The sequence below is a fragment of the Pongo abelii genome, chromosome 16, assembly GCF_028885655.2.
Source record: "Pongo abelii isolate AG06213 chromosome 16, NHGRI_mPonAbe1-v2.0_pri, whole genome shotgun sequence".
Classification (NCBI taxonomy): Eukaryota; Metazoa; Chordata; class Mammalia; order Primates; family Hominidae; genus Pongo; species Pongo abelii.
In genome coordinates this window covers 20431285-20444345 of record NC_072001.2, presented here as the reverse complement: position 1 = coordinate 20444345, position 13061 = coordinate 20431285, and the positions used below count along the sequence as shown (strand labels likewise).

Genomic DNA, 13061 nt, shown 5'->3' with positions numbered 1-13061 from the left:
GCCAGGTACATGCTAAGCATTCAATACAAATCAGCAATTATTAATATTGTATTACTATCTTTATAAAATCATATAATCAGGATTAAAGGATCTCAAAAGTCATTGGATTAAGCAACTCATCCAATAATTTAATCCCCCCTACAATTTTTCCACCAAGACATCTCCTAGACTATGATTGAATACTTATTATTAGATATCTCTGACTTTTCAAACTTTCTCATATTGAACCAAATTATGCTTAAACCTGTAGCTTTCACCATTTGGAAATACACAGAACAAAAGTAGACCCTTTCCTCATGATAGCTCTTCGTGAATTTGGAAATATCTCTAATCATAAGCTATTCTCTAAACTTCCTTGAAACTTACTACCTCTCCCTGAAATTTTCACTTGATCTTTCTCTTTCCCTGCAACACCAAAACGTTGGAAACAATAGTGTGTAAATCATTGTCTCAGCTTCCTCTAGTTTCCTTTCTTCTTCAACAGCTTGGATGTAGAGTCTGATTCAACACCAAAATGTTGGAAAGAATAGTGTGTAAATCATTGTCTCAGCTTCCTCTAGTTTCCTTTCTTCTTCAACAGCTTGGATGTAGAGTCTGATTCAACACCAAAATGTTGGAAAGAATAGTGTGTAAATCATTGTCTCAGCTTCCTCTAGTTTCCTTTCTTCTTCAACAGCTTGGATGTAGAGCCTGATTCAACACCTCCAAGCTGAAGCATGAGGGTTACCCGGGAGTCAAAATCAGATGAAAAACAGAGAGAAATAATAACATTGGCCCTCTTTTATTGAATCCTTTATAGTGTTTGGATCATTATACTAAGAATTTTGCATATATTTTCTCATTGAATCCTCACTAGGCCCTATGTGAAGTATATGTTGGTATTATTATCTCTATTTTACTGTTGAGGAAAACGAGTCTCTGAGAGTTTGAATTTTTCAACATCCTGCCCCTTAAAAGGTTGGTGGGTGGATCCAGGTTTGTACGTGGGTGTTTTCTTCCTCCAAAGTCCCTGCACTTAAACACCAGGTTTATAAATAAAGTTAGATGAATATGGGAAGGAAGAAAGAGATAAACCACCAAATCAGTTGATATTATTGTCGTTTACACATTATGTAAAATATACGCTTAAGAAAAAAAAAACATAAGACATGATCTTTTTTCTCATATAAGGAATCTTACAATCTAGCAAATACACATATGTACACATGAAAAATGACAGAAGGAAAGATAGCAGTATAAACACATATTTTATATGAGACATCTCTCCTTTTAATTATTTTTTATATTTTAAAAATTGTTTATAAATAAATAGATATAATGACAGAGGTAGAGATACATAGGCATAGGTACAGCTAATGATAAAGACAAGGAGATATAAAGATATAGATAAAGACTATAGACAGCTATTAATATAGGGATATAGGGATTTAGAGATAGAAGTAAAAATAGAAAAACAGATATTTAAAGTAAAACTATGAACCAGAAGGTTAGACATCAAATTTAGGACAGTGGTTGTTTTGGGGAGGAAATGAGAGAATAGGACAAGTGTAGGGCTGGGGAGAGAGGAAACGTCTGTAATGTTCTGTTTATTTTATATGCATAAAAATACCTGGGCTGGGCAGTGTGGTACATGCCTGTAATCCCTGCATTTTGGGAGGCCAAGGCAGGAGGATCACTTGATCCCAGGAATTCAAGACCTGCCTGGGCAACATAGGGAGACCCTGTCTTTACATCAAATTTTAAAAAGCTAGGTGTTGGGGCGCAGGCCTGTGACTCAACCTCCCAGGCTGAAGTGATCTCAGCTACTTGGGAGGCTGAGGTGGGAGGATCACTTGAGCCCAGGAGGTTGAGGCTGCAGTGAGCCACAATCCCACTATTGCACTCCAAGCTGGGCAACAGAGTGAGATCTTGTCTTGAAAAATAAAGCACAGAAATCTGAATAAAAATATAAATAGAAAAGAGAGGGGATATGGAGGGACAGCTTCAAATCTTAATATTAATATTTCAGCCTTGCATTAGCATCGTATAAATGATACTATCCTGTAAGACATTATATTATTTACATTTATAAAACTATGTTCTCATAAAAGAGAGCCAAACTGTACATTTAAGAATTACATCACAACTAAGCTTCCTGAAATGAAGGGAGCTCCCCCTCCCCTGGCTTTGGGCACCACTGACCGCCATGCTTCTGTTGGCAGGCAGTGGGCTGCGATTGGCAACTGGGAAGCAATGCCAAGGAGGACAACTGTGGAGTCTGTGCCGGCGATGGCTTCACCTGCAGGCTCGTACGGGGACAATCGAAGTCACACGTTTCTCCTGAGAAAAGTAGGTTTTAAACCCAACACGTTATTACCATCATACAAGATGTATTTTAGACCATCTATTGCTAGAATAACATTTTCTTTTTTTCTTTTTTTTAAATTTTATTATTATTATACTTTAAGTTTTAGGGTACATGTGCACAACGTGCAGGTTTGTTACATATGTATACATGTGCCATGTTGGTGTGCTACACCCATTAACTCGACACTTAGCATTAGGTATATCTCTTAATGCCATCCCTCCCTCCTCCCCCCACCCCACAACAGTCCCCGGGGTGTGATGTTCCCCTTCCTGTGTCCATGTGTTCTGATTGTTCAATTCCCACCTATGAGTGAGAACATGCGGTGTTTGGTTTTTTGTCCTTGTGATAGTTTGCTGAGAATAATGGTTTCCAGTTTCATCCATGTCCCTACAAAGGACATGAACTCATCCTTTTTTACAGCTGCATAGTATTCCATGGTGTATTTGTGCCACATTTTCTTAATCCAGTCTATTGTTGTTGGACATTTAGATTGGTTCCAAGTCTTTGCTATTGTGAATAGTGCTGCAATAAACATACGTGTGCATGTGTCTTTATAGCAGCATGATTTATAATCCTTTGGGTATATACCCAGTAATGGGATGGCTGGGTCAAATGGTATTTCTAGTTCTAGATCCCTGAGGAGTCGCCACACTGACTTTCACAATGGTTGAACTAGTTTACAGTCCCACCAACAGTGTAAAAGTGTTCCTGTTTCTCCACATCCCCTCCAGCACCTGTTGTTTCCTGACTTTTTAATGATCGCCATTCTAACTAGTGTGAGATGGTATCTCATTGTGGTTTTGATTTGCATTTCTCTGATGGCCAGTGATGATGAGCATTTTTTCATGTGTCTTTTGGTTGCATAAATGTCTTCTTTTGAGAAGTGTCTGTTCATGTCCTTCGCCCACTTTTTGATGGGGTTGTTTGTTTTTTTCTTGTAAATTTGTTTGAGTTCATTGTAGATTCTGGATATTAGCCCTTTGTCAGATGAGTAGGCTGCAAAAATTTTCTCCCATTGTGTAGGTTGCCTGTTCACTCTGATGGTAGTTTCTTTTGCAGTGCAAAAGCTCTTTAGTTTAATCAGATCCCATTTGTCAATTATGTGAATAACATTTTCTGAATGCTAAGCTTTTTTAGTTGGAAGTAGCTTTTGTACCAACTTTCTAAAAGTGAAATTTCTTCCAAAAAGTGTGTATCAAACTTTTGTTCCCATTATATCTTCGAAGAGGACCTGTTTCTTTGAACCTTTGCCAATGCAGGGTATTACTGTTTTAAAAATATGTATTTACCAATTTTTCAGGTAAATCGTGAAATAATAATTTCCTTTATTTGTCTTCCTTTGATGGCTAACAAGCTAGAAAATATTGTTGTGTATCTATTGACCATTTATAGTTTGTAATTTCTCAGTTAGCTATTGAAGCCATTTATCAGTTTTCCTATTTGGATGTAGATCTTTTCTTCATTGTTGAGAGCTTTTAATATATCACCAATACTAACATTTTTTCTGTCATACCTATTTCAAATATGGTTCCAGTTTGTTCATTGACTTTCAATTTTGTATAATTAGAGTTTCTAAGTTTCTAAGTATTATGTATTTGGAAATTTCCATCTTTTCATTTTAATAATGTCTGTCTTTTAAAACATCCTTTAGTTTGGGGAATCAGTAAACTTTTTCTGTAAAGGGATAGATAATAAATATTTTAGGCTTTGCTGGCCATATAGTCTCAACTACTCAACACAGCTGTTGCAGTGTAAAAGCACACAGAGACACCTGTAAATAGATCACCATGGCTACATTCCAATGAAACTTTATTTACAAAAATAGCCTGAAGGCTGAATTTGGCCCTCAGGTTTGTTAACCACTCCCTTAAAGGAAACAAAAATCATTCATGTATGTTTTCTGCCAGTACTTCTATGGTTTTGTTTTTCTTTATAATAATTCTTTCTGAATACCCCCTTGTTGGTGGTATTCAGTTATAAATGTAGGTGAGTTCAGCCAAAGATTTGATTTTAAATCTTTTATTCATTTGAATTTAGTTTGATGTAACTTGTAAAGTCGGCATCTTACTTATTTTCCCAAATGGGGAAAGCATTACAGGAGGGTGGAGGGTTTTCCAGGCAGAGGAAACACAAAGTTCATGGCGTGACACTGGAGAAGAGCCTGGGTTTTTTGAGGAACTCCTAATATGTTGTTCAGGCCTGACTGTACATTGAATAGGGTAGAAGATAAGACAGAATGGCATTCGGAGTCAAAGCCTTCATTATTGTGTTTTATTTTTCAGATTAAGTGGAGCCATCAAAGCGATTTAGGCAGTGGAGTGATATGGTTAGGTTAGTGTTTTAGTAAAATAATTCTGGTGGCGTATGGAGGCTGGATTACCTGTCAGATGAGCTTGGAAGCAGGGAGTCCAAATAGGAAATGTCTTTCAAACTATTCAAGAGTGTTTAAAATAATGAGGCCTTGATCTAGGGTAGCGTGGCAGGAAGCATAGAGGAAGGAACAGCTGGAGAGATCTTTAGCATGTAGAATGAACAGAGTTTGGTAATTCTTTGAATGACAGCTATAAGAGAAAAGAAGCAGCTAGAATGGCCCAAATTTTCCACCTTGTACAGCTGGGTGGACATGTTTGCTATTCATTTGGGTAAGGAATTCATGAAGAGGAGACACATAACAGAGGTGAGCGTCTACCTCCCTGAATTTTATTCTCTCCAGAATTTTCACCCCGTAAGTATCCAATGCCCAAGTATCTTTCTGACGCCTGCAAACAGATGTGATTATATTTTGTTTATGGTTGGAGGGTTTATCTGAAACGTGCTAGTTTATCATGGCTGATAGCAAAACCCCTTGTTGGTGGTATTCAGTTATAAATGTAGGTGAGTTCATCCAAAGAGAGTATATAGAATATAAGAGGAAGCCAATAATTGCATCCTGAGGAAAAGCTGAAGTCAAAGCATTTAGCCAGGGAAGACGTTTAAGGGAATCCAACTGAGAAGGAATGAATAGAGTAAGTAGGTAAATGCAGAACTTAGCAAGAGCAGTACCATGACCCCAAAGGAATAAGTAATTCCAAAAATGAGGTGGGGGTGGCCAGCAATGTTAAATGCTCTTATGAGTTCAACTGGAATAAGGGCCCAAAAGTTTGTCTTTGGCAATTTGAAGGTCATTTGTGACGTGAACAAGAGTGATTTTGATGAACTTCAGGCTGAAATCAAAGCTTGATTGCAATGGGTTGATGAGTAAAGAGAATGTATAGAGGGAAGGATTTGCTCAGGACAAGAGGAGAGGAACAGACCAATACCCTGTCAACAACTACATAGCTCTACAGGGTTGGTTGGAGAACACCGTGAGGTGTTCCAGCCTATTGTCTTTATTTGGCTCTCCATTAGGAGATAGAGTTGGCCACTAGGAGTGAGGGCTCAGAGACTTGAGCCTGTTCCCATGAAGGAAAGAAGAAGGAGCCATCAACAACAGTACAAAGATAGAAGAGTAGCTGTACGGGCCTAGCTGAGATTGGAAACCATGAATTCATGGAGGTTCCAATTTCTGGACTTCATGAAGGAGGTGGCTTTGAATGGTGGTATACCAATGAGAAATGTATTCTACTGGAAATCACAGAAAACTCAACTTAGAAGCATTGGAGTTTATAAATCTTTTCTAACAAAAAGCCTGGAGTAGGCAGCTAAGGCTGGGGATGCTGTTTTACTGTGTCCTTCAGGAACCAGGCACCTTTCTCTCTTCTTCACATCCTTAGAGGGTGGCTTTTGCCTCCGTGGCTGCAAAGTCATTATTGGACATTGAGATGTTACATCCACATCCCAGATAATAAAGAAGAACATAGTGTGAAAAGCATTTTTTTAAATACTGTGTTCTTTATCCAGGAAAGGATATTCTCCCCAGGGCATTTTGCTTCATTGACCAGAATTATGGTGTGTGACACCCTGGCTTCCAAGGAGGCAGGAAACCAAGTAGTTAGCATTCTATCCATTCTGCTATTACTAATGTTGATCACATGCTTTGTAATTCCCAAAGCTCTCTTCAGACTTATCATTTAATTCTACCAGCATTCTTACATTATAATTTGGATAATGTCCTGCCTGTTTTACAGATGAGGAAACTAAGGATGAGAAATGTTAAGAAACATCTCCCATAATTAATTATGAAAGAAATATTGGGAAATGGTTAAGAAATTGGGGTCTGGAGCCAGCCTTCCAGGGTTAAGTCCTGGGTCTGTTGCTTATGAGCTGTGCAGAGTTATTTAATTTATTTCACTTCCATGGGTATCTTGGATCTCTAATTTTAAACTGGGAATAACAACAGTACTGCCTTTGTAGAGCTGTTGTCAGGATTTAAAAGATCAACCCATGTTGAGAACTCCAAATAGCATAGTAACTAGAGAGTACTCAGTAAATGCTAGCTGCGTTTTTGTTAAAACTATTACTCATTGGGATACCAAAGGATGTCACACTGATATGGGATGGTGGCAGGAAATTGAAGGGCCTGGGTGAGGACAGGGACTCTGTTTTCACACCCAAATGTTGCATTTTCAAAGACCACTCTGGCCTGCCATGCCCCCCATTCTGTGCCTATAAAAACCCCAAGACCCTAGCAGTCACACACACCAGTGACTGGGTGTTGAGAGGAACACATTGGCAGAAAAACACACAGACACCGACAGGCTGTTGACAGTGGAACGACACAGACGCAGAGGGAAATTTGGCTGAGGGTGGACAGACGAGAGCCCAGCTGCTAAGGGACACCAGGGGAAGACTACCTTCCCACTTCATCCCTCTTCCCCTTCCCATCCATCTGCTGAGAGCTACCTCCACCATTGAATAAAACCTTGCACTCATTCTCCAAGCCCATGGTACTGGAAAAAATGAATCACACATGGGCTTGGAGAATGTGTGCAAAGGTTTGTTGAACGGTGGAGGTAGCTCTCAGCAGATGGATGGGGAGGCAGAAGGGGGATGGAGTGGCAAGGGATACAGAAAGCCCTGGGATACAGAAAGCCCTCTGTCCTTGAGATAAGGCAGAGGTTCTAACTGAGCTGATTAACACAAGCCACCTGCGGACAGCTAAGCTGAAAGAGCACACTGTAACACACGCTGGAACTTTGGGAGCTGTAAACACTCAACTCTAGTTGCTGCCTTGGGGTTGGAGCCCCAACCTCCCCATAACCTGCCCGTCTGCATGCTCCCCCTAGGGGCTTGAGCTGCTGGGCACAGAAGAAGCGAGCCATTCCTCCTGTTGCATGCCCTGGGAGGGGGATAAGGGAACTTTGCCCCTTTCAATACCTCTTATATACTTTAAATGTAAATGTGGGTATTCGTAAACATATTTGAAAGTCAACAATCAGTCCATCTGGGGATTGATTTCAAGAGAGCTACTGCTTGGTATGGAGGACAACATTGAAAGTGTGAAAACAGAGTGAATTGTAGGACAAACCAAAGTTTTAGGACTCAGATCAGTGAACACAGTTTGAAGAGACAGGCTATACTGAGAAGTGTTCCTTCAGGAAGGCATGTGGATGAGGGGAGTAAGGGAGAAAGACAGTAGCCAGATCAGGCTGTAATGGAAGTGTGTAGAGTTAGTATTGCTCTTAGAAAGTTTGGAAATCTCATCAGAAAATACCTCGTTTTCTCAGGGTCCAAGAAAGATTAGAACTTGAGATAATTCTAATTGAACCAGGATAAATGCCAAATGAAGTTGTGCCAAAAAGGGCAGTCTTATTTGGAGAAGTGTGCAGAAGAGGTACTGAAATGCAAGGTAGTTCATTATTCTCTCTCTCTCTCTCTTGATTTTCAGCTTTTGGATTACATATGCTTTTGAGAATCTATTAAAAGTTATGCATTTTCTTTCCAGGAAAATATATGTGTACTTATAAGCCCCACATTTGCCATTCTGATTTTTTGTGAGGTTCTCAGACCCCTGATGCCTGTTAGGACATTCCAGGTTAAGAACCCCTAAAATGTCCTTTTTTTTTAAATCAATTTCTACATAGAAAGGGGAACTGGAGGGCACAGATCCTTCAGTGCAGGGCATGAGTGACATGGTATAAGCCAGGAAGATCCCACAGGATGCTGGCATTTTATCAGGTTCCGTATGCGTGTGCTTGAGCTAAGGCTAAAGGTAGCAAAGATTCCTGCCTGCGAGAAAACACAGTCCTTCACCATCTTGATTCTAATTATGGCCCCGTCACGTCTGTTACAGCGCGGAAACTGACCAGCTGAAGCTGTTTTTGGCTGGGATTTTTCCCTAGGCCATATGGAAGCAGTTCCCTATAATCATGCTTTGTGTGAAAGAAATGTGGGAAATGAAGCCATGTCTCCCCCTGAGTGTGCATCACTGCAGCCTGCAGAATCCACGCAGCTCCTACATCCACACCTTGCCAAGAATTCATTCCAATCTTCCCTGGGACTCACCCTGAGTCAGGACATGGCAATGAGATGCTGTTGGCACAGCCCTGCACTGGAGCAAGTGCACAAGGCTGCATACAGGATATCATTTCCATCACGCGGTGAGGCAGACACAAGGTGTAAGAGCCTGGAGCCAAAACCTTTGCTATGAAAAAAATCAGAAATTTATCCAGATACAACACACAGATTTCCTGTTCAGAGGGAGAAGGAGAGAGACGGAACTGACAACCAACATAAACAGCTTTGGATGTTGGAAAAGAAAACTAGAGGCCACTCAGGTATTAAAGAGAGAAAGCTCTAAAAACAACAACAAACATATCTGTTTAGAGAGTCTTGACTTGGCATTTAGAAACTTAGTTGTATTTCCAAATTTGTTCCTTATTTTGGTCTTGTCCACATCAGGGCACACATGTGTGAGGCAAATAAACAAGATCTGCTTGTCTATTCTAAGCTTTTTGTCCATTTTTACATGGTGGCAGCCAAGCCTATTGATACAGTGATACCTAAGGCCAACTGGGAACACCAGCATTTTGCTCAAGTTTTGACAGTATGAAGATAAACACACTCTTCTAATGGATTCCTTGACACAAATAGAATCCTGGGCTAGGTGGATCGTAGGGCTGCCTCACGGGGTAATTCTTAAGAGTTTTTCCCTTCATCCACTGTTCATGTCTCCTTTGACTGTCACTCCCAAAAACCATTTACAAATTTAACTTATTCCATAACAAGGAAGATTGTATAGGATATAAAGGGTCTGCTAACATGGTAACATGGATTGGTTTTCATTCTCCTGTCTTCCCACATCATCTCTTTCTACCTCCACATTCGTCTTTCTAGGGTGAGATTCTGGCTGGTCATACTCTTCTATCAGAACTGTGGCTGAGAAAGGAATATTCAAACCAAAGACCCTGTTCCTTTTAATGGAATTAAAAGTTGCCCCCTCCTCCATTTAATTCAGCAAGGGAGAGTGTGGCCTGGAAGGAAGACCCTGTGTCTAGAAATAAAGACTCCTGAGTTCTAGTCCTTGCCTAGCTCTTTTACATGTTTTTGTGTGTCTTCTGGCCCCGTGCATGAAGAGAGATAATGGAAAAATAGCATGTAGACTGTGTTGCGAAGGAATGTCATAGATTGTATTTTACATGGAGAAGCAGACAGACTGTGAAGAACTCCCTGGCCTCTTCATGAATCGCCTTACACCTATGATAAAATCCGCATCCCTCTCCAAAGCCTTTAAAGCCTGTATCATCTGGCCCCTGTGTTACATCATGTGCTGCCATCTGCTCCTCATTCCCTAATCTCCAGTTACACTGGCTTTCTGGGAGATTCCAGAATGTCAGGTGCCCATTCTCCCCGTGGGCCTTTGCACCAACCCATCCCCGAACCTGGAACATGTGTCTCCCTGCTCTTCAACGTAGTTACCTCTTTCTCAACCTTGAGCACAAGTGTCGCCTCCTCAGAGAGGCTTTCTTTGACCACTCTACGTAAAGTAGGCCCTTCTCTTTTCTGTTTAGTTCTTGCTTAGCCTTGAGGGAAAGAAGTGGTTATTTCATTTATTTGTTTAATTTGCCTCTCCCACTAGTAAGCTTTGCAAGAGCAGGCACCATGTCTGTGGTGTTCACCATTTTATTCCTAGTGCTAGTGCAGTACTGAACACATCCTAGGAGCTCAGTTAATGTTGAACAAATGAATACATGGCCTTCGCTGGAGATGATTCTGCTTCCTGTTATGATTTCAGTGGGACTAAATGATATTGTGCAATAGAACTGGACTGGAAGCCAAAGACTGGGGAAATAACCTCAGTTTGACCTCTAACAATCTATCTTCTTAGGCAAGATGCTTCATCTACTGGTGCCTCAACTTTTTCATCTGCACAGTGAGCATGGACAATTTATATGACCTCTTCTAGCTCGGAAAATCTATTAAGTGTATGTGTAAGTTGTTCGTTGTTTTTAAAAAAAATAGATATTAGGATTGAATGGAGTTTAGAGAAACAAGTCCCAGGAACTTATATGAAGCAATTTTCCAAACTTTTAATGAAAGGCTTGACAGTGATGGCTTGTCTTTATTCTTAAAGGACCCAGGAAATTTTAGATATACCACAAGAATGAGTTGGTGTGAAGTTTCCTCTTATCTCCCATGAACTGCTACTTGGTTGCCTTTTAACATGTTACTGTCACAGCCTGCAAGAGGGAGGTTTAGTTTGTGCATTGACCCCCTCATTGGTATGTGAGCTCCTCAAGAACCTCATGCACCTGGCCCAGTACCTGGCACCCAATATGTTTCCAGTAAAGGTGTGTTGACTTGACCTACACAGAATTGAAGAGCCCACTTAGACCAGCATCCCTATGGCAGCAGTCCTTGAGGAATGTGAATTAAAATCAGAAGCAGCTTATTGGTAGCCAAGCACTGCAACACCCGGGGTCACCCAGGAGACCTGACACCTGCTGACCAGCTGAGAGCACTGGGATTATTAGTAAAAATACTTATTGGGAAAATGATAATAATAGTGGCCCCCAGAGTTTGTATGCTTACACTGTGCTATGTATTTGTCATGTATGACATTATTTATTCTTAACATAACCCTACAAGGTAGGTACTACTATACCCCTCCACCCCCCATTTAACAAATGGAGAAATAGGCTCAGTGAAATTAAGCACCTTGGTCAAGGTCTCACAAATGGCGAGTGGTCAAGATGGTTCTGACCTCAGAGTTCATGTGCTTAACCACTCTCCCAAAGTGTCTTCCAAGGACAGCTAGATGAGCATGAGGCGAGAGGCGCACCGAGGCTTAGAGTGATGGGACAGGGAACAAAGGTAGCACAGAAATGGAGCCAGAGGGGAGCAAAGACTGCCTCAGCCAACCTACCCCTTGTTTCCCTTTGGCAGAGCCCAGCCAGCTCCATGGTTCCTAACCCAGGGTGCACATCAGGAGCACTTGGGGAACTTGTCCCACATTCTAATCCTCAGGCCCCACCCTAGAATTTTGAGGGGTAAATCTGGGCAATTGTAGGCTACCAAACTCCCCAAGTGGCCGCTGGCCCATGCCTGTGGTTAACGCCTCTGCTTTTCAGTGTCCGATGTCCCACTACAGAGTCAGAAGGCAGATGACTGTTTTATCCTCACCAGCCTCCTGATTTCTTAGAGGCAGTATAAAGGGCAGAAAATGGGAGTTACACTATGATGCTCGAGAACATCTGGACAGATATTTGTTATTAGATGCTGTGTGACATAGTCCCATCTCCTGCATGCTGTTCCAAAGCTAGCCCTGCCAATGAGCACAGAAGCACACATTATTTGTCAGTCGGCCTGTTACCATGGTCTTTTGAGGTAAAGGCAATTTAGGCCAGTAAATAAACATACCTCAGGTTGGGAACAGAGGTTTCTGCATAGGAGCTAAGGGCTGAAGATACTCATTTGCAGATTCAGCAATCAGAGACTTTAGTAATGTGGCCTAACAGCTCAAGGCATGCGAGTCAGTTTTGAGTTTGCAGCCGATTGTTCTCAACAAGGCAAAGCTCTGCTGTGTTCCTGCCTTCCTTTGTAAAAAATTTGCATTAATTTCCTACATTTGCTTTTTCTACTTTTGCTTACCGGCATACTGCGTTTTTCTCACCCCCATTTGCAAAGTAGTGTATAGACAGTCCTCCAGCTGCAGAATCAGTGTTGCTACCCATTGACTTTTCCTTTTTTTGCCTTCCAAAATCCCTCACTGCTCCTACAGAATGACAGATGAACTTGAAGCAAACCTTACTATCCTACTTTTGAAAAATTGTGCAGACCCTGTTCTGTACAGTGCCACGCTAGGTAACTCTTTTTTTTTTTTTTTTTTTTTTTTTGTTTGAGATGGAGTTTTGCTCTTGTTGCCCAGGCTGGAGTGCAATGGTGCAATCTCAGTGCAATGGTGCAGCCTCCACCTCCCGGGTTCAAGTGATTCTCCTGCCTCAGCCTTCTGAATAGCTGGGATTACAGTCACGTGCCACCATGCCTGGCTAATTTTGTATTTTTAGTAGAGATGGAGTTTCACCATGTTGGTCAGGCTGGTCTTGAACTCCTGACCTCAGGTGATCCACTTGCATCAGCCTCCCAAAGTGCTGGGATTATGGGCGTGAGCCACCGTGCCCTGCCTCGGTGACTCTTTTTAGTCTAAGTGATGACAGATAGTTATGGGTGTGTGAGGGCATTAACAAACACTTTTTTTTTTTTCAGTTTACAAAATGTTTTCACAACATTATCTCATTTTAAAAAATGAATTCCTTAAAAATAAAACCTTTTTTTTGCAATTTTCTATAGTGTTCAA

The 13061-nt window shown here is 41.1% G+C and overlaps 1 protein-coding gene across 1 annotated transcript in view; it reads left to right on the top strand.

The window, feature by feature from the left end:
- The window catches only part of LOC129049999 (uncharacterized), a 50771-nt gene that overhangs the window by 20744 nt on the left and 16966 nt on the right, over window positions 1-13061 (top strand). Inside the window, exon 3 of the mRNA XM_054531295.1 lies at window positions 2202-2328. Within this exon, the coding sequence (XP_054387270.1) occupies window positions 2202-2328 (127 nt within the window). The remainder of the gene's footprint in view (window positions 1-2201; window positions 2329-13061) is intronic.